The 27,089-nt window shown below is 55.5% G+C and overlaps 2 protein-coding genes across 4 annotated transcripts; both read left to right on the top strand.

The window, feature by feature from the left end:
* The first annotated feature begins 47 nt into the window (after positions 1 to 47).
* CCNF (cyclin F) lies at positions 48 to 18,139 on the top strand. Its single transcript, XM_061208957.1, has 17 exons — positions 48 to 63; positions 1,141 to 1,295; positions 2,340 to 2,446; positions 3,390 to 3,457; positions 4,817 to 5,010; positions 5,432 to 5,485; positions 6,145 to 6,249; positions 6,563 to 6,640; positions 8,784 to 8,935; positions 10,921 to 11,085; positions 12,987 to 13,110; positions 13,393 to 13,573; positions 13,928 to 14,015; positions 15,906 to 16,005; positions 16,088 to 16,215; positions 16,841 to 17,010; positions 17,664 to 18,139. The coding sequence occupies exons 1-17, from the start codon at positions 48 to 50 to the stop codon at positions 18,137 to 18,139; spliced, it is 2,361 nt and encodes a 786-aa protein (XP_061064940.1).
* Positions 18,140 to 21,293: 3,154 nt separating this feature from the next.
* Positions 21,294 to 25,784, top strand: TEDC2 (tubulin epsilon and delta complex 2). 3 transcript variants are annotated; one of them, XM_061208494.1, is made up of 10 exons: positions 21,294 to 21,361; positions 21,462 to 21,560; positions 21,801 to 21,871; positions 21,969 to 22,377; positions 22,841 to 22,894; positions 23,539 to 23,632; positions 23,806 to 23,923; positions 24,015 to 24,116; positions 24,554 to 24,744; positions 25,044 to 25,784. In XM_061208494.1, exons 1-10 carry the CDS (start codon positions 21,336 to 21,338, stop codon positions 25,191 to 25,193), a joined length of 1,314 nt encoding a protein of 437 aa, XP_061064477.1. In that variant the 5' UTR covers positions 21,294 to 21,335; the 3' UTR covers positions 25,194 to 25,784. The 3 variants fall into 3 exon arrangements, with proteins under 3 accessions (XP_061064477.1, XP_061064478.1, XP_061064479.1); XM_061208495.1 differs by having other exon boundaries at positions 24,557 to 24,744; XM_061208496.1 differs by having other exon boundaries at positions 24,669 to 24,744; positions 25,044 to 25,129.
* The last annotated feature ends 1,305 nt before the right edge of the window (positions 25,785 to 27,089 follow it).

Consider the following 27,089-nt stretch of genomic DNA (forward strand, 5'->3'; position numbering starts at 1 on the left):
CGGCACTGGCAGCGATAGCGGCGACGGCAGCGACGGTAGCCACGGTTATGGGGAGCGGAGGCGGTGAGCGCTGGGCGCGGGGCGCGGCGGGGCGGCCTCGAGACTGAGCAGGGCTGGCTCGAGCCCTTCGGCCCGGGGTGCGTGTCTTCTCGGCGGCGACCGCCCGGCGCGCGGTTTAAATGCCCGGGAGCGCCCTGCTCCGCGTGAAAGCGGCGCGCGGGGTTTGCCACCTGTCGAGGGCCGTGAGCGCCGCTCAGGTTTCCGTGGTTATTATCGTGGCTGTCCTAGAGCAAGGGGATGAGAAAAATGCGGTAGAACGCGGGGATCGGTCGCCCTGCGTGTACGCTTGGCTTTCGCAGCATGTTAATTGATGATGGGAAGACCCAGGTGAAGAGCGAGGGGAGGGGGGCAGGAAGAAGCCCTGAGGAGGGAGTCGTGCGGGTGGGAGAGCAGCCACCTCCTGTGGGGACTGGAGGAAGGAACGGGTGGGAAACCAGGTGAATTGTAGGTGACGGGCTTCTCCTGCCTCAAGCTTCTATGTCGTCTGCTTAGAGTCAGCAAAGAGTTGCTGAAGTTGAAGTTGGAAGGACCTCCTGTGGGGAGAGAGGACACTGAGACTGGCTGGGCAGCTCTGACATCCGCAGAGCTGGGACAGGCCTGGCCTCCAAGTCCACCTTTGGCTTCTCTGCAGGGTGGACCCTCTTAGTTTGGACTCGAAAACCAGACTGTTCAAGTCCACAGATCCTTATTAACATTATGCATTTTAGTCATGTGTGCAGATAGAAGCAAAGAGATCAGTAAGGGTCAAGGCGCCTCCCTGAGAGTGAAATGCAGGGCTAACCATCATCAGCGTTGGCTGCTTTTTCCCCCTTCCTGGTTGTCATCTGGGCTCTGGATCAGAAGGTTTCCCAATAGCCAGGTTACATGATTACTACTCACCATCAATGTTTATTGAATATTTGAATGAATGATGATGTCTTCTGTACCACTACTACTCCTTTATTTAATCTTTGTTTAGGACTGTAAATATGGCTGGGGCAGAGGTCAGTAACTGTTAAATCATGTTCAGATGTAACTTTTCATATCAGCACAACTCGTTTCCAACACATCACTTAGACCATTCTGATTTTTTTTCTTAAGTGATCCACTGTAGGTGTGCCAAGTGTTTCTGTTATCCTACAAAGCGGAGAATAAGAAGGAGACCCCGAAACCTAACAATCTTGAGTCTCCCTGAAGATGTGCTCTTTCATATCCTGAAATGGCTTTCTGTTGGAGACATCCTCGCTGTCCGAGCTGTAAGTTGTCAGATGAAAATAGTGTCAGGCCTGGCATCATTGGTTATATTGTACCACGAAGGCTTCGTGTCTTAAATGTCAGAACAAAAACTTTGGCTACAAATAAAGGTACAGGAGACAACGGTGATATTGGTAATAGATGCCTGAGGTTGTTCTAATTGCAGGAAAGCTAAAACGTAGGACAGCAAGGTTTGAGTCTGCTCATTGTAATGTTTATTTTGACAGAGAAAATACCCTTTTATGACAGTGAAATTTGCATCCCTCAAGAAATAAGATAGTATTAAGAAGAAAAATAGTATGTTCCTGAGGACAAAGCCCACGTAATATTCAGCACTGAAAGGGACTCTGGGAGTTATTTTGCAAATTTCGGAACTGAAGCCTCACTTTGAGCGATTTAACCAAGGGCATACAGCAAATTAGTGGGGGAACACCAATAAGAATCCACTTCTCTGACTCCCAAACCTGCCTCCATTGCATTCATAATATCCATGGGTGCTGAATTTCCAATGACAGTGGAAGCTTTAGCACTTAAAATGCTCACCTGTGCTCAGGGCCCTCTGCCTGGACACTTCCTGCTATCACCCGGGACAGAAGTCCTACCTGAGGCTGCTGTCATGTGTTTCAGTCTTTTCTGAGAGCCCCCATTGACCTGCAGGCTCCAGCTGTGCTCCCACTAGCAAGGCCCTAGGTAGAGGAGCTCAAAACAGATTTCTGACCTACCTGTTCCCATTAGAGTTGGTTTCCCTGATCCTTGCAGGTATTATAGCATTATATCCCCTTTCTCAGCCTAGGTGCTTATTCCCCCTTCCGGGACCACTGTCCCCGTCTTTAGAGCCACAGAGAAAGTTGTTTCTGGGCTCTTTTCTCTATTCAAAGCAATTGTTAGTTACTTTGATACACAGAGGCTAGGCCTTTACTACTAGGGTGGGGAGGGAAACAGGAGACCCTACATCTGTCTACAACCTGTCTTCAAGAGCTCCAGAAGTGGGGCTTCTGGGAGGTCCCTTGATTAACCACCACTCCCCCACTTCCATTGTTCTTCAGGTGCACTCCCACCTGAAGTACCTGGTGGATAACCATGCCAGCGTGTGGGCATGTGCCAGCTTCCAGGAGCTGTGGCCTTCTCCAAAGAACCTGAAGCTCTTTGAAAGGTATCTCTGCACCCTGAGAAGAGCGTGGCTTTCTCCCACCTTTGGGCCTCCCTGCTATGCCAGTCTGTGTCTCAAGGCCTGACCTGGGAATGATTTTCCTCTTGCTTGTTGCTCCCGCCAACACCTTATCCCCCAGGGAGTGACTGAGGCTGTCGACCTCACCCATCGAGTCACACAACTTCCAGCACAGTCATGGGTCATCCACACCACCAGCACAGGCCTGACTCTCATTAGTCACAGCGGTGCTTCTGAAGGGTCCACTTGAGCTGTGACCCATTGTGTGTGACTCAGATGCAGGTCACCTGCATGTGGAAACTTTCCTCAGCCCTCTTCTTTTGGTCAGAACAATGCGATTTGAATCCTATTACATTATACTGACTGGCTGATCCCACCTCCCCGGCCGGGGTTGGGACCTAGAGGAAGGGCCGGAGGGGCTGCAAGCTGCAGTGTGCCAGTGGTCGCAGGCAGGCTGCCTGAGACATAGTCCACCAACCACACAATTTACCCGTTTAAAGTGTACAACTCAATGGTTTTTAGTATGCTCACAGAGTTGCGCAATCATCAACACTATCTAACTTTAGGACATTCTCATGACCCCCCAATGAAGCCCCATAACCATTAGCAGTCACTCGCTATTTTCCCTATAGTAACGCAAACCCTATGCAGCCACTAATCTGCTTTCTGTCTCTATGGATTTGCCTATTCTGGACATTTCATATGAGTGGAATCATACAACATGTGGCCTTTTGTGTCTGTCTTCTTTCACTTAAGTGTGTTTTCAAGGCTCATCCATGTTGTAGCATGTCATGGATAATTGATATTTAGCTGCATTGCCAAAAAAATTTTCTGTTCAGAAAATAGGTACTGTAGTTTTAAGTGCTGTGGTGGAACATAACCTTTATGGAATAAAATCATGTGATGTTTCATGTTCTTAATGTTCTAGGGCTGCCGAAAAAGGGAATTTTGAAGCTGCTGTGAAGCTGGGCATAGCCTACCTCTACAATGAAGGCCGTAAGTCCTCGTGGGGCTGGTGCTGGGGCTGGCGCTGGGGCTGGCCTCACCCCGCTTGGTACTGACGTTTTAGAACAAGCACGAGGGACTTCCCTGGTGGTCCAGTGGTTAAGACTCTGTGCTTCCACTGCAGGGGGCGCAGGTTAGATCCCTGGCTGGAGAACTAAGATCCCGCATGCTTCGTGGTGTAGCCAAAAACAAAAAACCTAATAGAACAAGCATGAGCCCTTGCCCGTGTCAGCAGTTTAGTCGCTGTTCTTGCTGTGTCTGGCTGTGTACCGTCCCCCCTGGGGGGCTTGTGCCAGAGGTGTCCTGCTCAGGGACCCATGGATGAAGTTTGATTTTGTAGTTTGGGGGAGTTGCCTCTTTTTTTAATGAACCATTAATTTCGGTTGACAACGAGTGACTCTGAGCAGAGACTCAGAATGGGGGCTACTCAGGCAAGCCAGCCCTCCCTGGCTGCCTAGTTAACACCACAGCCCATGCGTAGACCCCGGCTTCTCTCCTTGGCCACAGCTCATCTGAGGAACCTGGGGCAGCGGTCAAAGCGTGCCTGATGCCAAGTGTCAGTAACACAGGGAGCCAAGGCTCCAAGTGGGAGGCAAGTACAAACAGGTCAAAGCCAGCCTGGTACCTAGATTCCTTCACCCCTAAGGGGCAGGTGCTCCTCGAAAGAACCTGGTGCAGCCCTCTCTCCCAATTGCTGCCTGTCTGCTGAGCACACTAAGGAGCGAGCCTGCAGTTCGTCCTGTCCCAGCTCCCAAGATGCATAAAGACTTGGGTATAGTCGCCATTTTTCTGCTTCTAAAAGACCTGGCGTCTTGCTGAGAGGTCACCCCGGTCACAGCTGGTTGACAGGACTGTTGGACCTGCAGACGATGAGCAGTCCTGCGCCCACCCTCCTGTCAGATGGCTTTGCCCAGACGAAATTCACACACCACTCAGCTCACCTGTATAGTGGGTACAGTCCAGTGGTTTGGGTATCTTCACAGAGTCGTGCAGCCATCACCACTCATTTTGGAGCCATCATCTCATTACCTCACAAAGAAACCCCCTACCTGTTAACAGGGGGCTGGGCAGCAGTTCCCCACAGGAGGGAGGGTGGGCATCTGATGCCTCCACGGGGGGGGGACCTTCCCAGATCTTCGGAATCCAGGCCGCTGGGAGGAGCCGCAGGGCACTTGGTTCACAAAACATGGGAAGAAAAGGGAGGAGCCCCCATCCCAGCTCTTCTGTCCTAAAACACCAGCAACTTCACGTTGTAGCGGCTTAAGGCTTTAAACTTTCCAAAAAGACTGGGGAACTTCCCACACCCCTCCTCCAGAGACATCCTGGGCTGTGTTCTGTCCGTCTCTTCAGTGTCTGTGCCTGATGAGGCCCGGGCGGAAGTGAATGGGCTGAAGGCCTCTCGCTTCTTCAGTCTCGCGGAGCGCCTGAATGTGGGCGCCGCACCCTTCATCTGGCTCTTCATCCGCCCACCTTGGTCGGTGTCTGGAAGCTGCTGCAAGGCCGTGGTTCACGAGAGCCTCAGGATGGAGTGCCAGCTGCAGAAAGTGAGTCCTGGCAAGGGGTGCAAGTAGGGCAGGCCGTGCTAGGCGGGCTGAGCCCCGTAGGGTCCCGGGAGGTGAGAAAACCTTGAGGGGAGATGCTGTGGACCATGTAAAGTCAGGGACCCGAGGGCAGTGGAGGCACAGAAAACAGTGCGGATATGGGAGCATCTGCTAATGACTAGCAGGAGAGGAGGCCTCGGAGCCAGGGTCAGGGGAATCGGGTGAGGGGCTGGGCTGCAGACGGGTTGACTGCTGGAAAGGCAGGACTGAGGCTCTGTGAAGCAGTTGGCAGAGGCCTGGAATCAGGGAGCGGTCCTCTGTGCAGAGGGGCTGGGCAGGGAGCAGGAAGACCCACACCCGGAGGGACAGCCCCTGGGAAGTTCTGTCCGCTGACAGTCACCCCTCCTCCACCTCCTTTCTCTAGACTCACAGAGTGTCCATACTGCACTGCTTGGGGAGAGTGCTGAGTCTTTTTGAGGTGAGTCCCCTCCGCCATCCCACGGGACCCTGCGTTGTTTGGCGTCCTGGCCCGGGTGAGCACGCAGGGCACAGCGGGTCTGCATTTTTGTGCTGCTCGCCTTTCTAGCAGCTTCAAACACCAAGAACCAGGAACTGCGTGAAAGGCAGCAGAAGGGGGCTTCCGGGGTTCAAAGCGAAGATGAGCCCTGTCTGTGAGGCTGTGTGGAGCCAAGAAGAGTGTCTGAGCGGGACAGGACCCCGGGTCTATTTGTTTCACGGCTCTGCTACTGGCGGCTCCCTCCCACTCCTCACGCAGACCTCTCTACTTAGTGAGCCTTGTGATTCGGGAACCCCCTCTGCAGCAGTCTTGGGGGAGGTGGTGGCTCCTGGTGCTAGGTGCTCTGACAGCAGCAGGGAGGGACACTTACTATGAGCGAGGAGCTGGAAGACCTTGGGAAACCCTCCCCCATCACCATCCAGGCAGTGCCTGGAGCGAAGTCCAGCACAAACCTCGTGCAGGGGGAAGCAGGGCCTGAGGGCAGAACTCGTGGGCTTGCCTTCACGAGTTGGTTGTCAAATCGTGTATCTTCAGAGAAGTTGTTTTTACTCTAATGTAGTTAACTCATTTTATTAAAGATGAGAACAGTATATCTGGTTACTCAGAGGTACTTATTCTAGGATGAAGAGAAACAGAAGCAGGCCCGGGACCTGTTTGAAGAGTCTGCTAACCAGGGGTGTTTGACCAGCTCGTACCTCCTCTGGGAAAGTGACAGAAAGATGGATGTGAGTGGGCCTAGGTCTGGGGAAAGAACGGATTATGTTGGCCAAAGGCACAATCTCCAGAGTAGCCCTTGGACAAGGTTCTGCCACCGCAGCCAGGGTCCTCCTGGGGCTCCAGGAGCTGCTGGTCATGGGGCTGCTCTCAGCACTGCCCCTGAAACGACCACCACCATTTGGGGGATAAAGGGCTGGGAAGAAAGCACAGCTGGGGACCCTCTGGAGGTGTCAGGGGGAACATTTAAGAAGACTATGGGTTGGTTCTGAGTTTCTCCAGAGACATGACCATGTAAGGGCATGGTGACTCTCCCATTGACAGATGTCAGATCCCGGACGATGCCTCCACAGCTTCCGGAAACTCAGGGACTTTGCTGCCAAAGGCTGCTGGGAAGCGCAGGTGAGCTGGGAGCTGGCCTTTGTCCTGACATCTCCTCTCGTGGGGACCGTGGGGGCAACACTGCCGGGTTCCCACCCAGGACACAGTAAGAGTGGCCCAGGGTTTGGAACTTAGTCTAAGGGAGTTTTCAGCTCTAGGGTGTGCGGGGAGGAAAGCCCAGAAGCACTTTCCTCATCTCTGCCCGTTGCATCTAAGACAGCCAGCCACTTAATTTCTAAGTGCTGTGGACTACATCTGCATCAAAATTTATACAGCTCCCTAAAGTTGGCCTGTAGGGAAAGCATCTTGGCAACAGAACTTAGAGCTCCTTAGAGCAGATGGGCGTGTGGAATGCTGTCCTCTTCTCATTATCTGACCTGCTCACCAGGTTGTCCAGTGTTGGAACCAGGACATCAGGGGTCTGTAATTGGCGTTCTCCAGACACTCTCCCTGTGTAGCTGTAAAGAGGTCATTATTTCAAGACAAATAAAAGAAAGTCCCCCTTTGCCAAGCTGGTAGACGCTTGCTCTTGTCACCCCACCAAGCTGGGGGCTGAGAGTCATCTGCCCTTAAAAGCTAGGGAAGAAATCACAAAGAGGGATGGCCCGCCTGACACATCACAGGACGTTGTAATGTTTATGTCCAAAAAGGCACTTAACAAGTTTACAAGAAATACAACAACGAACAATGTGGTTCTAGTTCAAGCTCAGACTAATCAATAAGAATAGTAAGGCCCTGTAGAAGTTCATAGGGCCTCAGTATACCCAAAAAAGAGGAAATAAATACAAGCAGTCAAAATACGGAGCAGGTTTGACCTCTCTGCTAGTCAAAAAGGCACACGTTTAAAGAGATCGTGGCTGATCACACTAGCAAATCATATACACGTAGTCTTTGTGTTTTTGAGTGGATAGCTAGTAACTTCTGAAAATACACTTCGGCTTTTTTTTATTGTTTTTTGGGGGTTTTTTTTGGCTGTGTTGGGTCTTTGTTGCTGGGTACGGGCTTTCTCTAGTTGAGGCAAGCGGGGGCTACTCTTTGTTGCGGTGCGCGGGCTTCTCATTGTCGTGGCTTCTCTTGTTGCAGAGCACACGCTCTAGAGTGCAGGCTCAGTAGTTGTGGCACACAGGCTTATTTGCTCCACGGCATGTGGGATCTTCCCGGGCCAGGGATCGAACCCATTTCCCCTGCATTGGCAGGTGGATTCTTAACCACTGCGCCACCAGGGAAGCCCTGAAAATATACATTTTTAACGATAGCAGTTTTTGCTGGCAAACGTGATAAAATAGTGTTCCTATGAGTGTGTGTGAAAATGCGCGCAGGAATTTCAGAAAGCGCCTGGGCACAGGTAGCGCCTGTGGGTCGACTGCTTGAGCAGAAGGTGCACAAGACTGCACAAAGGTGACCCTCAAAGTGACAAAACCAACAGAAACCCCCTCAAAGGAAGAACAAGGAAAACACGCTTACAGAAGTCTCCTATCACAAAGAACCACGTTATCGTTAGGCAGGCAAAGAAAAGGTAACGTGTGTGTTCTGTGATCACAAATGCACATGCACACTGCTACAAGTGCACAGAAAACTCTGGAAGGAAATACGTAGAGATGGTCGACAGTAACCACCGAGGGCCTGGTGGGCCCCGGCGGGTCCTGAGCAAGGTGCTCGTGCATCTCATTCAATCCTCACAGCATCTGCCGAAGCCGCTGCTGTTGTGCCATTTGGTGAAAAGGGAAACTGAGGTGCAGTGAAGCCCCCAGTTCGCCTGTGGTCACACATAGACCCAGGTCTTAAAGCCGGGTCATTCGAGCCCCCAGCCAGCTCTCGGCCACTGTGCTACGTGGCCTCCCCCAGAGCATCAGCTTTCACTAGGGAGTGGTGAGCAGAAACAAACTTAATTTAAAAGAAAATGCTGGCAGAAGACTGGAATTGGCCGTGGAGCTGTGCCGGGCAGGAAGTCAACTGACATCCCATTATGCACCTTTTGTCCCTTTTAAAATGTTCTATCGTGATATATTATTTATTTCCGAAAGATTAAAATCTTGGTCCTCCTGGTTTCAGAAGGCTTAGAAGGTGTAAGTGGGCCAGTGTATGTACAGGCAGAATCCTCCTCGCGTTCAGAAGCAGGAACCTCAAAACCCCCTGCTCATCCCTCGAGTCTTTTCGTCCTCAGCTGTCTCTAGCCAAAGCCTGTGCACACGGAAACCAGCTCGGACTGGAAGCGAAAGCCTCCAACGAGATAGTCTGCCAGCTGTTCCAGGCCTCCCACGCTGTCAGTAAGCAGAGGGTCTTCTCTGTGCAGAAGGGACTCAATGACACAATGAGGTGAGGGGTCCGAGCCAGAGCTTCCGATGAGGAGGCAGAGCGACAGCTGTCTCCGCGTGACAGGGTCTGTCTGTTGTTTCAGCTGAGCCTCCTGTCACAGGGCCCCTGCGTCATCAACCCTACCTGGATCCACGTGTGTGTGTGTGTGTGTGTGTGTGTGTGTGTGTGTGTGTGTGTGTTTTCGAAAACCAGTAATGCCTAAGCTATCCAGGGCTTTGAAAAGAAAAATTTCCCACATAAATGTCTGCTCTCTCCAGTTTTCCTTTTTAAGCCTCAGACTATATTAAACCATACTAAACATCTTTCAAAAATGATGCCAAAAAACCACCTTTTCTTTCCAACCCATCATCACGCGCATCAGCGTGCGGGAATGCGGGGGGCAGCTGCCATGTGCCTGCAGCCTCAGAACCCCCACGAACTGCCTCTTCCTGCAGGTCCATTTTCCTCCGAGGTTTGGAGATAACACACTTTTACACTCAATCACAGAACATGTTTAGAGAGTAAAATGGAAAATGTGAATAATTTTTTAAGCTTACACCAGAGATTTCAAATACATTTTAGATTTATAATGGGCAGGCTCTGGCTGTACTGCGGCAGACAAAGCCCAGCACCTGGTAAGCTCTCTTCCCTGGAGAGGCTCCATCTTTACTCACAGCAGGGGGTGCAGTGTCCTTGGCTCCCACATTAAATGTCACCAAGCTGCTGTGATTTTGAGTCCTGTGTCTGTGCTGGGGGTGGTGCCCCCTCCCCCACGCCGTGCCCTCCCAGTCTGCCTTTCTTTTGGCGGCAGGAGCCGGGGGACCGTTGCTATTCCTTTTGTGTGCTGGGGGTGGGGGTTAACATAAACTTAACCTTTCTTTTCTTTTCAAGAGCTAAAGTAGTTTTATTGAAATAATATCATTTCAACCCCCGAGTTGAGCATCTTTACATTTTCCTCTATGTTAAGCAACACCTGACTTTTTCTTCCTTTTTTCTATTGAGTTATAATTGACATGTAACATTAGTTTCAGGTTTAACCATTTTAAAATGTACAGTTCCATTGGTCTGTTTTTATAAGTCAGATCACTGAGCTTGTCAAAGGTGTCTGCGTAGGAAGCTTCCTCTTCTGCCCCTAATCCTCAAACACCTGGCTTTGCATGTCTTCCTCCTCAGCCCGTTCCCCTTTCATCCCGCCTCCGTCTTCCCCTCCCCAACTCTGCCCCAGCACTCCCTCCTTCCCTCTGCCTATGAAAGATGCTCCTGTCCGGGCTGACACCTGGAGCAGTCCCTCCTGTCTGCCTAGAATCACTCACCACCACGTTTCTTCTCTCTCTTGCTTCTCTTCTCCCCGTCTCCTCTCCCTTGTGCAAAAAGGCGTTCACCATGCTTGGGCATCCTTGATGTTGCATGCAGTATCCCCTTGTGACGTCTGTGTCCCTGGCCCGGCTTTTAGCCCCGTCGAGGAGGGACCCTATGTCTGTTGGCTCTACCGGCCCAAGTCCTCCATCACGGTTGCTGGGTGACTGAGAACTCCAGCACATAGGCTCAGGGAATCCTGCTTTAGCTGCATTCCTGGCTCTTTGCTCCACTGCGGAGGGTTGTGATAAATGACCCCACGGGTGAGAGTTCCTCAGAGAGAAGACAGGTTTGCAGGATGATAAACTTTGACTTTTCTCCTGTCCTGTGACCTGTCCCAGGTCCACAGAGCAGACCTGCTTTGCTCCCTTACAAATGACGGTCCAGGCTCATCCAGTGCCTGGGGGCCCCGGGGTGGGGGAGGCAGAGTACACATATGTGCAGCCCACCTGCCTCCCAGGAACAAAGTCGGGAGTCATGGGGCCTCCCAGCCCCTTGGACAGGGTGTTTCAGCCTTGGACAGGTGCTGGGTAAGCCAATGATGCCTAAAGTGATCGCTCACCCCTCGGGACAGATGGCCGGGCAGGAATGGGAGACGGGACACTCTTGAAGGCTTGGCCTGGTTTTCAGGGATGGTGCTCTTCCCACAGGTACATTCTCATCGATTGGCTGGTAGAGGTCGCCACCATGAAGGACTTCTCAAGCCTGTGCCTTCACCTGACCGTGGAGTGCGTGGACCGGTACCTGCGGAGGCGGCTGGTGCCCCGGTACAGGCTCCAGCTGCTGGGCATCGCCTGCATGGTCATCTGCACCCGGTGAGAAGCCCCCCAGGCTGGCCCCGCAGACGGAACACAGCATGCTGGCGCTGCCCAGTTCACAGGCTGGCTTTTCAGTGGAACAAGCCTTCAGCACCCCACCTCCATATGACAGGTGTTTTCATTTTAGTGGGTGCCCACGCCGAGTGGTCCTACCCACACGGGGGTGGCAGGGCTGACCCTTGGTGTGTGGGCAGCCGCTCATCCCAACACGCGGCCTCAGGACCCAGAATGTGGCCTCTGTCAGGCAGGCTCAGGCTGGAACCCTCTTCCCCTGGCCCCTGAGGGCAACACAGCAATGAGGGAGGGTCACAGGCGGCTGCCCTTGCCAGTCCGGTTCTCAACTCTGCGTCCAGAGACCTGCGTTTCATCGGTCTCATGTGCCCCCCACCCGCAACTCCCCACAGACCCCCTCCAACCACGTGGGCAGGATGTGTCCTCCTCAGAGAGGCAGCCTACCCCTACAGCAGCTCTGATTTTTCAAATCAGACCATTTTAAGTTTTACCTGAATCCACCTTTCCACCCAGTTTTGCCTTTGGACACAATGTGGATGGCAGTTCCCACCATACATTTTGCATTTTCTTGTTTTCCTAAAGCAGACTTCTCCTACGTGGTCTGCTATCTCCCCTGGGCAGTGCTTTCCAGACCAACATCCTTATCTGTAAGGCTTGCGAGGGAGGAACAGGCTCATTGCACACAGTGGTGTCAACTATGGAGAGACTGATTTGTCTTCCGCACGGTAACCCAGAGGCTTGTGTCACTGGGATGGTTTATCTGTTTCATGATGTCATGAAGGAGGCCCAGGTCCTGACTTGCTCTCTGCTACCTGCCATGACCCCTGAGGCCACCAGGTCCACCTTTGCAGTGAGCGCAGTCATGTGGCCATGATGGGAACTGGGAAGTGGGGTCTCTAGGTGGCTGTGGAAGCAGGGTCCGTGGGCTCAGGGTCGGTGAGCAAATGCCACACGCTGTCCGGCACCTCTCACGTGTGCTCTCGGAACCCGGCGTTCCAGGTCTTGTCACCAGAGAGGGCTGAACAGACGGGTGCCCAGCCTCCCTGGATCTAAATGGCATAGTTACGTCCTTGCAATGAGAGACTGAGGTACCAGACCACAGGCTGCTGGCAATGAGATGATAATTGCTTTGAAAGATTTTTAGAAGCCGAGATGCCCCTACATCCACTCTCAAAGCAGCACCTGCCGCTGCTCCGAGCACAGGGCTTTCGCCCGCCCCACTCACATAACATCCCCCAGCACCTGCGGTCCCTACAACTCCTGTCCTCTCTCTTGGCCCAGCCAACAGCAAACGCGGGAGCTGCAGAGTCCCCATGACAGAGCAGCCAAGGGCCCGGTCCCAGTCCACCCTTGTGTGGGGAGGTGTCCTTGGCAGGCCGCTGGACTAGCGTGTTCCCTGATAGTTGGAGCTGGTGGAGAGTAGAGAACAGGGTGACCACCTGCCTAAGGACAGTCCAGTTCCCAAGGCCAGACCCCGTGCTGGGTCCAGACCTTCAAACAACCTCTATCTCTGGTTCTGCTGGCTCATCTGCCTTCTGGGTTAAAGCTGTTTATACTCGCTCCATAGAAGCTGACACAAGGCAGGGCGAACCCTCATCCCTCAGGTCGTTAAGAGGATTGACCGATCATGTCATTCGTGGGTGCGTTTTGCAGAAACACCTGCATGCCTAGCAGTCCAGCAGCTCTCACTGCCACTGATCTGTAACACTAATCCCCCTTCCCTTCCAGCCCCCATGATAGGCTCATCTGACCTTTTCAGTTCCCCTCAGCGGCTAGGGGCAGCCGGGTCCACTCTTTGGACCCCCCAACCCCATCACTGAAGCCTAAAGTGATCACCCCACTAAGGGGAGTGGGCTCAGTGCTCAGACCCCTTCTTAACACTCCAGGTTCATCAGCAAAGAGATCCTGACGATTCGGGAGGCTGTGTGGCTCACAGACAACACGTACAAATACGAGGACCTGGTGAGGATGATGGGAGAGATCATCTCTGCCTTGGAAGGAAAGATTCGAGTAAGTGGCCACTCGCTTTTTCCTTTTGAATCAAAGTTGAGGTCACGTGAGGGCATGGGAAGGGCAGAGGGTATCTGCATGGCTTTGAGCTTCCCTGCTCTGGGAAGCCCTCCTGGACCCAGAGGGCGCGAGGCCACAGCTGTTTGGCGTGCACAGCGGTCGGGCCAGATGCTGGGCTGACCACACCGAGGGTGGTGTTTCTAAGGTCCAGCCTCCCCACCGAGTGGGTGGAGGGGCCCTCTGTGTGCTGAGACCCCACGTCCACCTCCCCGTTCCCTCTAGGTCCCCACTGTGGTCGATTACAAGGACGTCCTGCTGACGCTGGTCCCCATGGCGCCAAGAACCCAGCACCTGTGCAGCTTCCTCTGCGAGCTCTCCCTGCTGCACACCAGCCTGGCCGCCTACGCCCCGGCCCACCTGGCTGCAGCCGCCCTGCTCCTGGCGAGGCTGACACACGGGCAGAGTAAGGAGCTGGTCCTCCCCACCAGCCACTCAGAACATGGGCTGAGCCAGTGGTCCGGGGGATTCCTGGAGTCAGGAGCCAGTGCTCAAATTCAAGGGGGTTGGAGGGAGAAAAAGAAGTGTGTTCATCTCCTGGAGAAGGAAACACCAGAATGGACTAAAAGCCATTGTCTGGGGGTGAGGTTAGAGACAGTTCTAGCTTAATATTTCCCACGCTGTCGACAATGAGCACGCATGCTCTGTACCTGGGGCCTTTTCAACCCTGAGCCCTAGGAAACTCCATCCCAGAACCATCAGAGCTGTGGGGCACGAGTGGGCATCAGAACGGCCCCACTATTCCTGCTTTCCTCCCCAGCACAGCCCTGGACCACTCGGTTTTGGGACCTCACTGGGTTCTCCTGTGAAGACCTCATCCCCTGTGTCTTAAGCCTTCACCAAAAGTGGTAAGCGTGTAAGGAAGCAATTCCCCCCACAGCCCCCCGACCGTCCCCCCACACAGAGGGTGTGTCCTCAATACCGCAAGTCCAGGGGGAATCTGCTCTCACGTGAGGGCTGTCAAGACACTCAGACCTTCCCCGCGTGAGCCGCGTGTCTCAGGATTGACGTTTAGAAATTCCAGGGCCGTGTTGCTTATTTCATACGTTTTTAACATTTTATGTGTGGGCAGCAGCTCCCCCCAACCCAAACCTAATTCCATGGGCAGTGGAACATAAGAAAAAATGAGACTGTCTCCCTGACCAGCGGTAATTTCAGTCTAGGACAGGTTGGCCTCCAGCTCTGGAGTTGGCAGACCGCAGCCCCGGGCACACACCTTGGCCCTTTCCCTCGCCTCCTGTCTCAGCTTGGCTGGCAGACTCGCTCCTCCCACTCCTCAGTCCCACCTGCACTCCCCACCGCATGCATATCTGCTAAAGCCCCCAGGGACCTCCTCCTTTCTCCGCCAGGCCACGCTGCCTCAGTGTCCCCTTCCCCGACACGAGGGTACGGGTAATTCTGCCTTTCTGCCTGTCCCCAGACGCTCCCTGGGAGACTTAACCACTTCCAGGATTCAGAACACATCTAAAAGCCAACCTCTGACCCAAGCCACAGACCCCCCTGCCAGCTGGTCCACGCCAGGCCATTCCTCCTTGTAGATTTCATTTGGTGCTTGGTGGACAAGGCCCCGGTCATCCTATCAGAGCCCTCAGGCCAGCCCATTTCTGCTTCTCTGTCCCTGCATCCCAGCAGCTCTCGGGGCCAATGCACTTTCTTCACCTGCCCACGGTCGTTGCCCCAGCCGCCTCCTGGATTTCCACAGGGCAGCCTCTGAGCACGGCGCTTCTGCTTACACCTTGGGGATGAGAGCAGAACTTGGGCACGAGTCTAGAGATTCCTCTGACCAGCCCCTCTGGCCCATCTGCCACTTCTCCCCCTCCCCGCTAACACGGGGAGCCTGTCAGCATTTCCTGGGGTAGTGTGTGCACCCCGTTTCTCCTGCAGGGCCCAGACCTCGTCGCTGGTGGACGAGAGCATGGGTGACGGTGGCAGGTCAACACGTGTCTGACCCCAAGGTTGCTCAGACCAGTGCAGAGAGTCGGTGCCTGACCAGGCTGCCAAAAGCTGCTGCTTGGCTGCCTTCCTACACCCATCCCCTGCCCACCACCGAGTTTTTTTTTTTCCCAATCCAGATAAACTGGAAACATTTATTTACGAACGAAACTTTTTTTTAAAGTGTACAATTCAACAGGCTCTTGGTATATTCAGAATTGTGCAGCCGTCACCACAAACCACAATCGATTCGAGAACATCAAACCCTCAAAAGAAACCCCGCCCTCGCTACCTATTACCTTCATGTTTCCCCTCCCCACCAGCCCCCAGCAAACACTCATCTATTTCCTGGCTCTTTCTGTTCTGGATGTTTCACCAACGTGGAATCGTACAACATGGGGCCTTTTGTGACCAGCCTCTCACCTACATAATGTTTCCACTGTACAAATAGCCCACTGGATGGAGGGACCACATCTTGTTTATTCAGTCGTGCACTGATGGACATTTGGGGTTTTTCTATCTTCCAGCTGTTGCGAATAGTGCTGCTGTGAATATATGTGTCCAGGTTTCTGTGTGGATCTCTGTTCCCCTTTCTCCTGGGGATGCACCTGGGGGTCATAGGTGACTCGAGGAACCACCAGACTGTGCACAGCAGTGCTGGGCTTCAGTCCCATTGCTGGGCTGGTTTTGAAAATGTCTTGTCCTCTCTCACTTCAGCGAGTGGAGGCTAAAGATGGGAGCCTTTGGGGTGGAGGTGCCAGCACTGCCTGCCCCCCGCTACCCCTCACGTGTCCCTCTGTCGGCAGCTTCCACGACGATGCCCCCAAGGACTACAGGCAGGTCTCTCTCACCGCCGTGAAGCAGCGATTTGAGGACAAGCGATACGAAGAGATCAGCCAGGAAGAGGTGCTGGTGGGTGCTAGGGAGCGGGGGTCCCCGCCTGCCCCTTGGGGCCTCGGCCCTCCCTCTGACCCCGGCTTCCCCTCAGGTGCTGAGCTACGGCCAGTTGTGTGCAGCTCTAGGGGTGAAACAAGAGAGCCCAGAACCCGCGTCTTTCCTCAGCACAGGGGACATTCACACCTTCCTCAGCTCTCCCTCTGGAAGGAGAACCAAGCGGTGAGTGAGCCCTGCGGGCCAGGCCTGGGTTCCCTCGTGACCTGTGCAGCCATCGGGGCTCCTGAGGAGCAGCAGGGAGAGAGCAGATCCCCAGAAAACTGAAGCTGCGGTTGGTAGTCTCCACTGCCTACAGTACCGTCTCCTTTCCCCAGTGTGGCTCTCTGGCTCCAGCCTGGCTCCCTGTGAGGGAAGGTGGTCTTGAGCACAGGTTGAGCCCGCTCAGGCTCTGGCCCTGCCCCACACCCAGTGTGAGCCATACGGGACTGCTCTGCTCCACCACATTGTGTCACTCCCAGCGCTCCAGCTGTGCCCTCATTGTGTGCATCCCTTTTACCCCCGTCTCTTCCATCTCAATGTCCCAGCTATACTGCCTGGAATAACCTCCCCCTCCACCTCACCCACCTAAAGAACTATCCATCCTACAAAGTCCAGATGAGCAGGAACCTCGCCGTGCTGCTGGCCCTGCTTCTGCGAATCTGCCCTGAGCTTCTGAGGGCAGTTCCTGGGTGGCTGTGTTGTCCCTGCTCACAGCACATGGGGGCAGGGTCAGGCAGGTGCCAAGAACCAGACTGGGCCTCCCAACACTGCTGCCTATGACCCGGCTCCCGGCTCTCCCACCGCACAGGAAACGGGAGAACAGCCTCCAGGAGGACAGGGGCAGCTTCGTCACCACGCCGACCGCAGAGCTGTCCAGCCAGGAGGAGACACTGCTGGGCAGCTTCCTGGACTGGAGCCTGGACTACTGCTCCGGCTACGAGGGCGACCAAGAGAGCGAGGGCGAGAAGGAGGGTGATGGTGAGTGCCAGGGCCGGAGACCACCTGGTGCTGCCCCAGAGGGGACAGCGGGCAGGAGGGCCCCCAGCCTGAGTTGCAGGAGAGTGTGTCCGGACACAGGTAGACATGAGAGAGCAGAGCCCCTGGAATACCAGCCCACAGGGAGGATAGGATGTGGGCCCAACCTGCGCCCAGCTCCAGCTGGACCTGGGCTGGTGGAAGGACCTCACCAGGTCAGGGACAGAGGAATAGACCTTTCTAGAAGGTTGTGTGAGATGTGCCCTCTGCTGGGCTCTGTCCCTCAGGCACCTGTCCAGGGCAGGCTGCAGGAGGCTCTGTCCCCATGTCTCGTCAGCCATCTGCACAGGAAGCACAGTTCGATAGCTTCTGTTGATTTTCCAACTGCTATTTTTGTGTCCACTCGGGATTAACTAAATTATTAGATGGCCAGTTTGTTGTCACTTCCTACTGTCCCCTAAGTCACATTGGGTATTACCCCAAGTTTGAAAGGAGACACTTCACCCCCAATTTCTTACGTAAAGGAAAGGGGACTGTCCAGCGAGGTTCAGGATGTGTGGCCGAGAGCTGGACCCTGGGCTCCCCTGGGTCCTGACTGGGCACGGGGTCACCCCAATGCTCAGGCTATGGTCTGACCTCTCCTCCATCTCCCATAGTGACGGCTCCCAGCGGTGTCCTCGATGTCACTGTGGTCTACCTGAACCCGGAACAGCACTGCTGCCAGGAATCAAGCGATGAGGAGGCCTGCCCGGAGGAGGAGGGGCGTCAGGACACACAGGCGTCGGCACCGGGCAGCCAGACACCTTGGACCCCAGGGCTCGAGCGCCCTCTGTGCAGCAGGAGGGGGCCAGGCAAGGACATCACGACCTCAGGGTACTCCTCTGTCAGCAGCACGAGTCCCACAAACTCCGCAGACGGCTTGGGGGGCCTTGCCCGATCTACCTCAGTACTGTCCCCGGGCAGCGACTTGAACACACAGCCTTGCCACCATCACGCGAGGAAGTCGTGTGTACAGTGTCGTCCCCCAAGCCCCCCGGAGAGCTGTGCTCCCCAGCAACAGGTGAAGAGGAAAAACCTGTCCGCCCACAATGAGGAGGAGGAGGACATGAACTTGGGCTTTTTGAAGCTGTGAGTGTGTCAGTGCGTTTGCTGCAGTGAATGTTTGCTGAAGTGCATGTTTGCTGAGGGAGGGCTGCTGTTGCACTAGCGAGGGGGAGGGGGGGCGCTGGAGATGGATCCCTGTAGACCCCTGGTGGCAGTCACACGGGGAATAGAAAGGAGAACTTGGGGCAGTAAGTTTCTTTCTCCAGGGGAGCCCATTGCGAGCCATCAGAATGTCTAAATCACAACAAAAACTCAGTTCCTTCTCTCTGGAAAGTTTAGCCTCAAAGCAATCATGCCATACTGTGTGAAGCCTATTTCTCTGTCCCCTCCCATGTTTGTCCTGCTTTCTCTGGGAAGCTTAAGCCCACGTCCTGAACTTCCCAGCCCCACGGAGCCCCAGGCACCCCGGGAGCTGAGAGCTTTCACAGTTGAGAACATGTGTGACCCAGGTATCCTGGCACAGCTCACCCCCTCCCACATTTATCTGGTTTGGGGTTCCAGGGGGAGCCAACAGCTCTGAGCACACCATCCCTGCGCCCACATTGGCCTGCCCTGCCCCAGGCAGCCGTTCCTTTCCTCACTGGGTGGTGGGTCCTATCATGAGGGAACTCTGCCCCGCGGATCGTTTCGGACTGCGTGTGAACACCGGGCAAGTGGGCCCTGACATTTTTGCAGGCCAGGGCCTTGATGTCTTGGTCACAGGCTCTCTGCCTCCCATATTCTCAGCTCATTTTAGAAATCTGCCCCTTCTCCTGCGATGGTTTGTCTGTGTCCCCAACAGATGATGTCTGTATGAACATCGGAATGTCTGGGCCATTTCTTTCCCTGTCTTTATTTCCATCCTCCATCCCTCTAAGATAAAAAACAAAAGAAAAATTAAAAATAGAAGGTATTAGGGCTTCCCTGGTGGCGCAGTGGCTAAGAATCCGCCTGCCAATGCAGGGGACACGGGTTCGAGCCCTGGTCCGGGAAGATCCCACATGCTGCAGAGCAACTAAGCCCGTGCGCCTTAACTACTGAGCCTGCGCTCTAGAGCCCGCGAGTCACAACTACTGAAGCCTGCGCGCCTAGAGCCCGTGCTCCACAGCAAGAGAAGCCACCACATCGAGAAGCCCGCGCACCTCAAGGAAGAGTAGCCCCCGCTCGCCGCAACTAGAGAAAAGCCCGCGCACAGCAACGAAGACCCAACACAGCCAAAAATAAATAATAAATAAAATAAATAAATTTTTTTAAAAACATTAAAAATAGAAGGTATTAATTTTTTTAAAATTCTCAACATTATTTAGGCTCAACTAAAAAAAGAAAATTCGATTCAAACCCCTCAGTGCTATCCTGACACTGTATGCAAAACCAATTTTCCCAGAGAGGTTAGCCAGAAAAAAAATTAAATGTCATTTGTAACATCTGAGGTGACCAAGATACAGAAGAGCAAGATGCAGAGGACCTGTTTGTTGGGTGAGGGTGGATCTACTTTGAGTTCCTGAGAACAATGACCACAGGAACTTGGGATCTGACGAAGACTGACCCTGACCTCTCTCCCCTGCTGACACACTCACCCTGCTGATAGCTTTTGCTTCCTCTCGAAAATGTCAGAAAGAACCACTTAGCCAGGAGTGTCCCCCAAATGCTCTTGAACCAAAACGACAGGGACAGGGAGATGCTGACTCCGTGAGGCTTTTCTGAGTGTTGATCTCCCTGTAGGAGCTCTTTTTGCTACTGTAGTAGAATTCTGACCACCCTGGGTCAGGCATGGTTGAGTAAGGGAATCCCAGCATAGGGATTGCAGACCTCCCTGTTGACTGTGTGCCCCTAGGCATGTGTGAGCCTCAGCCCCACCTGTAAGAGGGGGCAATAATACCTACCTCACAGGGGTGTTGTGAGGATTAAATGTGATGAGGGTAGTAGCAGCCGCGTGATGTGCATGACTGAACTGCCTTCTCCCACTCCAGTGGGGACCTAGTACCACCTGACTGTGGGGTGGGGTGGGGTGGGGTCTCCCGGTGGGGTGGGGTCTCCCTGAATCTTCTAAGCACTGACTGAAGCCCTCTCCCCTCCCCTCCTACCTCACAGAGAATCTCATTTTAGTCAGAATGCTGTCAGCCTCCCCGCACTAGGCAAGAAAACAGGCCACTACCGATGGAGGGGCCCACCCTAAGGGCAGTCCCAGGGCTGCCTGGGTCCTGACCCCCTTCCCCTTCTCTGCCTGGCACCCTCAACTCCCCTCCTTTGTGTCTCTGTCCTCTGCTGCAGCACCTTCCTATCAGCAACTGTGAAATGGACACCTCGCCAACTTGAAACAACCCCTCCCAGGTTTGTCACCCGTCCTGCTCTCCCCTGAGATTTCTTGGCCCCTGAGGGGTTGGCATTCATCTGTTTTTCCTGTTATCTCCAATTACAGTGGACCCTGCTGCCCGCACCACTCCTCCCAGCCAGCATCTGTCCCCACAATCCCTCCTCGCCAGGTGTCTCCTGATTCTCTGAAGGCCCCGTTCCCCCATCCCGCAGACATTCCCTCCTGGGATAGCCTCCTCTGGTTTCTGTGACACCAGGCTCTGCTGTCCCTCCACCTCTCTGGGCTCCAGCTTCCCCTCACCTGTCCCCATCCATGCACACCTGCCCCACCTTGGACCAGCTTGCCCAGGCCCATTGCTCCATGTGCCACATCCTTGGCTCCTGCGCTTCATCCGCCCCTGCCCAGGTGCCCACTGATGCCTCCCCTGGATGTCATCACCTCACCAACATATCCAAAAGTGGACACTCCCTCCTCCCTTGTCCCTGCTCCCAACACACATGTCATCCTCACTTCTAGCGACTGCAGTAAATACCTACTGGGCCCCTCCATGTGCCTTGCCCTGTGCTAGGTGGCCCGGGGTCAGCAAGGCAGCAGGGCCCTGCTTTAGAGCGCCTTCAATACAAAGACGAAGCCAACCGTTAAGCGATCACAGGTGCCACCATCTACCTGGTTATCCAACCCAGAAGACTGAGCGTCACCCGAGGTCCTCACCCGCTTCCCCTCCGCTGCTCCCGGCCCGAGCTCAGAACCGGACTCACTGCTTGGACCCCGCGGGAAGGGGGCGGCCTTGAGGCGGGATCTTCATCGGGTAGGGCGGGCCCTGAACTCTGGGCTCGGGATTGGGCAGTCCGGCCGGAAGGGGCGATCTTCTAGGCCGGAAGGGGCGGGATTTTGCGGCGGCGGCAGATCGCGAAGAACGGCTACCGCCTTGATGTTGCTTGCCGGCAGCTCGCGCCGGTGGGTCCCGCGCCGCTGGAGGGGGCGGGAGGCTGCGCGGCCCGAGGCTGCGCGGCCCGAGGCTGGCCAGGGTGCTGAGCCTCTGGTGCGTCCTTTCCAGGCTAGTGGCCGAGCTGCGTGACGCCCTGGACTCCTGCGCCGAGCGACAGCGGCAGCTGGAGCGGAGCCTGCGAGTCTCCCGGCGGCTGCTGCGTGCCTGGTACGCGGACCCCGGGACCACCCGGCTAGGCCTCCGTCGGGCCGTCAGAACCCCGCTTAGAGACCCCGGGCCGGGAGGCCTGGCCCAGCGCTCACTTCCGAGTTGCGGGTTGTCAGTGCTCCCCGCTTTTCCTGCAGGCTCCGAGGCTGCGGGTCTGCCCCTAGGCCAGGCGGCCCTGGGGGCCTATTGGGCCCGGGCCGTGCCTCCTGGCCGTGCCACGGCTGCCTTGTGTCTTCGCAGGGAACCAGCCGAGACCCTGGCTCCGGAGCCAACTCCAGGGCCAGAAACTAATGAAGAGGCCCCATCTGCAGGTAAACCTCAGCCACCCACCTTCTCCAGGTGCCGCCCCTGGTCTGTCTTCTGACATGCAGTGGTGAGGGACCTCTACGTGACTCTTGGTTTTTGCAGCATGCACACCCAGCCCACAAGACCTCAAGGAGCTGGAGCTTCTGACCCAGGCACTGGAGAAGGCTGTACGGGTGCGAAAAGGCATATCAAAGGCTGGAGAAGGAGACAAGGCCCCCAGCCTGAAGTCTGGGTCCATTGCCACTTCCCCTGCCACCAGAGCCTCTGCCCCACCCAGCACCTCACGCAGGGCTGGCAGCCGTGCATCAGAGACAAAACCCCCCAGGGGCATCCGCCAAACCAGGGTGCCTGCCAAGGACCTTCCTGAGCGCATGCTTCTGTCAGTGGGGGATCAAGCCTGTATGGGGCAAGGGGCTGGAGCCACCAAGCCTGAATCAGGCCTCAGGAACGAACAAATAGTCCTGTCGGCTGCTTCTCAGGCCCCAGAAGCTTTTACACTCAAGGATAAGGGGTAGGTTTCCCAGACCCTCACTAGAGGAACTACTGTCTCTATCTGATCAGATCCTGGGCAGCAGCAGGAGTCTGGGTTTGGGGTGACAGGGAGGGCAGGGCATTGAGCTGGATGTGGGCCAGGGGAGCCCCAGGATGCCACCCCATGAGGCCCAAGCCCAGAAGCCGGCAGAGTGGAACAGCTGGCTGTGAAGGTGCCACGTTTGATGCACTGGGGCCTGTCCTGTGCCCTATCCATTTATCCACCCAGCCCCAGGGCTCCACATGAGCTCTCGAAGGCCTGGGCTCTGCTTTCTCTTCTCTCTGCCAGGTGGGACCTGGACTGGGCTGGCTCCTGTGGTCACCCTGGAAGCCCTGTCTGAGGGGTGGGTGAGCTTCATCCCTCACTGGGCTCTGAGTAGGGAGTGGGGCCTGCAGCCCCCAGAGTGAGACAGAGCTGCCCTGAGCACCGGCTTCCCTGACAGGATCCTGCTGCAGCTGCCCGAGGCCTTCAGGAAAGCGTCTTTCTGGAATTCCCGGTGAGGCTGAGTCTTGTGGCTGGGTGAAGGGGGAGGGGAGACCGGGGGAGTGTGGAGAGCAGGGAGGCTGAGGCTTCCCACTGGTAAGACTTTTCCCACGGGTCCCTCGGCTTTCTTTGCTGGGTGGCGACACTCTCCACATTAGGAGAGTCAGCCTCCCTAGGACGGCTGTAGTCACCTTAGACTCAGCCAGCGGCCTCTGAGGCTCCAAGGCACTTAGTGTCTCCAAGTCCCCATTTGTCTTTCTTGTGGAGATGACAATAATAGTACCAGCTTCTAGAGATGTTGTAGGGGTTAAACGAGGTGGTGCCTTTTCGGGTGTTAGTGCTGTGCTTGGTACAGAGCCAGCATCCAAAGCTCTTACCAGACATTTTGGTCACCAGTCACTGCTGGCTCCTCTCCCCTTTTTCCTTGAATTCTCTCCTAGCATTTCCCAGAGTGGGTCAGCTCTGTCCCCTTTTCACGGACAGTGTCCCCCTCGGTTCCCCAGGACCCCCAAAGGCCCCTCCTGACATTCAGCAGAGCCAGACACCCCAGGCTGGGGCCGCTACCCTGGCCCTTGTCTACTTCTCGTGGCCCAGCCCCGCTGGCTGGAGTAACCACGTTGCTTTCTGGTTTGTGGGCTGCGCATGTGTGCATCCCAGCCTGTGGGCCCAGCTCAGCTCTACACAGACCAGTGATTCTGTGGATGCTGCTACCACCGCCAAAACGCAGTTCCTCCAGAAAATGCAGACAACTGTATCCTTGCGGGGCTTGGGGGAGTGAGGGGTGGGGGGGCAGAGGATCTGGCTCTAAACCTGGTGAGTCTGAGGAGGAGCAACTCCAGGAAGGGCCAGAGCTACTCCAGGACCCAGCCCTTGGGGAAAGCGGAGGGGCCTGACCACAGGGGACTTTCCCTGACCCGCATGCAGTCAGGCTGGCCTGGCTCCAGGCTCAGTGCCACCGAGGTGGAGGTGGAGGCGGAGGTGCGGCACCTGCAGAAGGCCTGCTTGCTGCTAAGACTTCGAATGGGGGAAGAGCTCACGGCAGGTTAGTGGGCCCTTAGTCACGTCTCTGGTCAGGGTGGGGAGGGCTTCAGGACCGGTGTGGACCTGGCCTGCTCCCCCTGGCTCTCATGTAGACCCCAAGGACTGGATGCAGGAGTACCGCTGCCTGCTCACCTTGGAGGAGCTGCAGGCCATCGTGGGGCAGTGTCTCCACAGGCTGCGGGAGCTGTGCACAGGTGAGGCCTGCCCCGCCCGTGCTGAAGTCTGGTCGGGATCAAAGTCCTCTAGCCACGGGGTGGTGTTGGGACTTTAACAGCAGCCTGGGAGTGGAGGCAGGCAGGCAGGCCGGCCCTTCCCTGTGTCTCCCCACTGCATTCTGAGTTCTCTGCAGTTGTGCTGTGGAGCTGGCCAGCACAGCACCCCTGCTCCAATCTCTCTCCCGACACACAGACCCCACCACTCTGAGTAGCTTACTTATTTATCTAGTTATTGAAAAAGTGCCTTGTGACAATCAGAGAGGTACTGGCAGATGCCTGGTATTGGAAGAGTTAGTTGTTCATGGACATTAGGGCTTCATACAGGAGGCAAGGGGAGACTTTGCACCCCCTTAAAGGGGCCTGGGGAGGAGGTGCCTGGCTGCTGCCCTGTGAGGCCATATCTCCTGTCCTCGCAGCAGTGGTGGAACAGCAGCTGGGGCCGTGGCCTGAGGGGAGGTTCCCCAGGGCCTCCTTGCCCTGTGGAGGAGGAGCAGACCCTATCTGGAGCCCCCAGTTGCTTCTCTACTCTAGTACCCAGGAGCTGCAGACCCTGGCGGCCCTCAGGCTGCGGGTGGCCATGCTGCACCAGCAGATCCACCTGGAAAAGGTACTTCTAGAGTAGGGAGTGGGTGACTGAGTGTCGGGGAGCCGTGGGCCCTGGGGAGGACTCTAGGCCTCATGAGGGCTTGGCCTCAAGAGCCTATCTGTGCTCCTCCCGCCAAGACCCACCAGGGAAGGGTGGGAGCTGCTGGGCCTGTGCCCGTGTGAGGGTGCTGGAGCTTCTGGAGGAGGGATGGGCTGGGGCGTGGTGCCTCAAAGCCTGCCCTGGTTTGAGCCCGCCTCTGGGGGCCCTGGGCCAGCTGGGACAGGGCCCCCTTGAGACCTTGGTCCTGCACCACCCCCCAGGTCCTGATGGCCGAACTCCTCCCCCTGGTGAGCAAGCAGGAGCCGCTGGGGCCACCCTGGCTAGCGCTGTGCCGGGCTGTCCACAGCCTGCTCTGTGAGGGAGGCCAGCGCTTCCTCACCATCCTACGAGAAGATAAGCCTGCTGACTGAGCCCTTCCCATGGCCAGGCCCACCCCCAGTCCCCCAGAACCCTGCAGCAAAGGCAGGCTGGCTCTGCCCCTAGCCTGTCAGTGAGAGCCCCCCTTCCCTAGGAGGAATCAAATGAATGGGCATTGAGGGGATTTTCACTGGTACAGTGAGCCAGGGGCCCAGAGATGCCTGTACCCCCTTAGGAAACCAGGTTTCCAAGGGGTGGGGACTGCCCCCTGGCTCTTCCTGAGGAACTTAGGGCCCTTCTAATGGCTGCTAAACCTGCTGGTCAGGGCTCAGCTTGGCTTGGCTTTCCACAGGCTCAGGAGACCTGAGACTGGTGGGGGCTTTCCTTAGCTACCTCTGTTTTCTCTTGCTGTACACTTAAAAGCTACTTGTGACATTAAAACTACTTTAGAAAGTTTACATATTTAAATCATACCAAGGTGGGACTTGGTGCATGTTTGTTTTCTTCTTTGTGTTTATTACTTACCAAGAATATATCAAGTATACTTACCAAGAATAGGCATATCCCTTGTGTACTGAAGGGAGGGGGCAAAGCCACTCAAGGTGGGCTGCCCTGGGGACTTGCCTCATGCACTGGCCCTAGCACACCTGAAACCTCTCCCCACAAGTGCCTAGATTTGTACCGGGCTTATCAAAAGACAAGCCACAAGCCAGTATCGCAGTGGATGGCCACTGTCTGCCCACAGCCATCTTTCCTGGCACCCATGCCCACCACCTGCTCCTGTGCCATTGCTGTGGCTGATGTGGGCCCCCCAGACTGGGTCCACCCCTCCCCTGCTCCACTGTCACCTCCAAGGCTCCTACCTCCCCTGCTGAAGGAGCCACTGTTTCTTGGAAGGCAAGAAAGTGTAGAGGTCAAGGTCACAACCTCTGGGTTTACAAGTGACACATCTTGGGTTTACATCATGACTTGTTTGCTGCTCTGGGACTTCCAGCAAGATTCTTGAAGACTCTGAGCCTCAGTTCCCAGTGTTGTCCCCACTGTCATACTGGGGTAGTGGTTATTACCACTGGGCTGAAGATGAATAAGATGGTGTTAGATGCTTCACAGCTCTGGACCCTGGTGAGGGCTTCGAGGCAGCGGTGTCCCTTTTATGAGCCTTTAGTGAGCACCTGTGTGGACCAGGCACAACCCTCAGAGCTGGGGCAGTAGCCCTCTGTGTGGACAGTGATGTGTGAGACCGAATAACACCTGCTTCTGCCCTGAGAAGCCCAGGCCCAGGAAGCAGATGACTCCTGGAGAAGGCCAGGTCTTCTGCAAGCCTGATGAAGTGTGCAGGTATGGGGGATGAATTGGGTGAAGTTGAAGCCGCCTCAGGGTAGCCCCACCCTGCAGGAGGCCCTACTTGTAAAGGGCCCCACAGTCCAACAGGCCAGAAACCTTGGACATGGAGTCCCAGGTCCTTGGGGCTGCTGGGGACCAGATGACAGACCAAAGTAGAAAATGAAAAATCAGGGCCCTCACTGCACTGGGGGGGGCCTCCAGGGAGTGGAACTCCAGAGTAGGAAACCCAGGGAAGGGGGAGAAAGAGAGAGAGGGAGGCTGGGGTACAGCCACCTCCTTCTGGCCACTCCACTGCTGCCTCCAGAGCTTATGTCCAGGTGCTGGGATCTGGAGGAACCCTTAATGTCCAGGGCAAATCCCACCACCCCCCTGTTATTGGCCACCCCAGAATCCGTTTCCATAGCAGGTGGTCTTCACCACAATTATTTCACCCACTGGTTCTTAGTTTATTGTGCACCTTATCTATTGGCAGGGATGCCGTCCATCTGCATCTCTAGCTAAGCGCAGATGGGCGCCCAGAGGTTGTTGACTCAATGACCCACCTCTCCAGGGCCAATCCTGGGCACTGGTGATGTCCTGCGGACCTCTGTGGGCACCTGGGCCTT

Source organism: Eubalaena glacialis, chromosome 13, assembly GCF_028564815.1.
Source record: "Eubalaena glacialis isolate mEubGla1 chromosome 13, mEubGla1.1.hap2.+ XY, whole genome shotgun sequence".
Classification (NCBI taxonomy): Eukaryota; Metazoa; Chordata; class Mammalia; order Artiodactyla; family Balaenidae; genus Eubalaena; species Eubalaena glacialis.

Excerpts from the sequence above, each read along its gene's own strand:
- CCNF (XM_061208957.1), top strand. Across the intron at positions 5,011-5,431 it reads TGGAGTGCCAGCTGCAGAAA|ACTCACAGAGTGTCCATACT; the intron begins GTGAGTCCTGGC and ends TCCTTTCTCTAG. Across the intron at positions 11,086-12,986 it reads TGCATGGTCATCTGCACCCG|GTTCATCAGCAAAGAGATCC; the intron begins GTGAGAAGCCCC and ends TTAACACTCCAG.
- TEDC2 (XM_061208494.1), top strand. The coding sequence starts at position 21,336 with ATGTTGCTTGCCGGCAGCTCGCGCCG. Across the intron at positions 21,362-21,461 it reads CTTGCCGGCAGCTCGCGCCG|GCTAGTGGCCGAGCTGCGTG; the intron begins GTGGGTCCCGCG and ends CGTCCTTTCCAG. Across the intron at positions 24,745-25,043 it reads AGCAGATCCACCTGGAAAAG|GTCCTGATGGCCGAACTCCT; the intron begins GTACTTCTAGAG and ends ACCACCCCCCAG.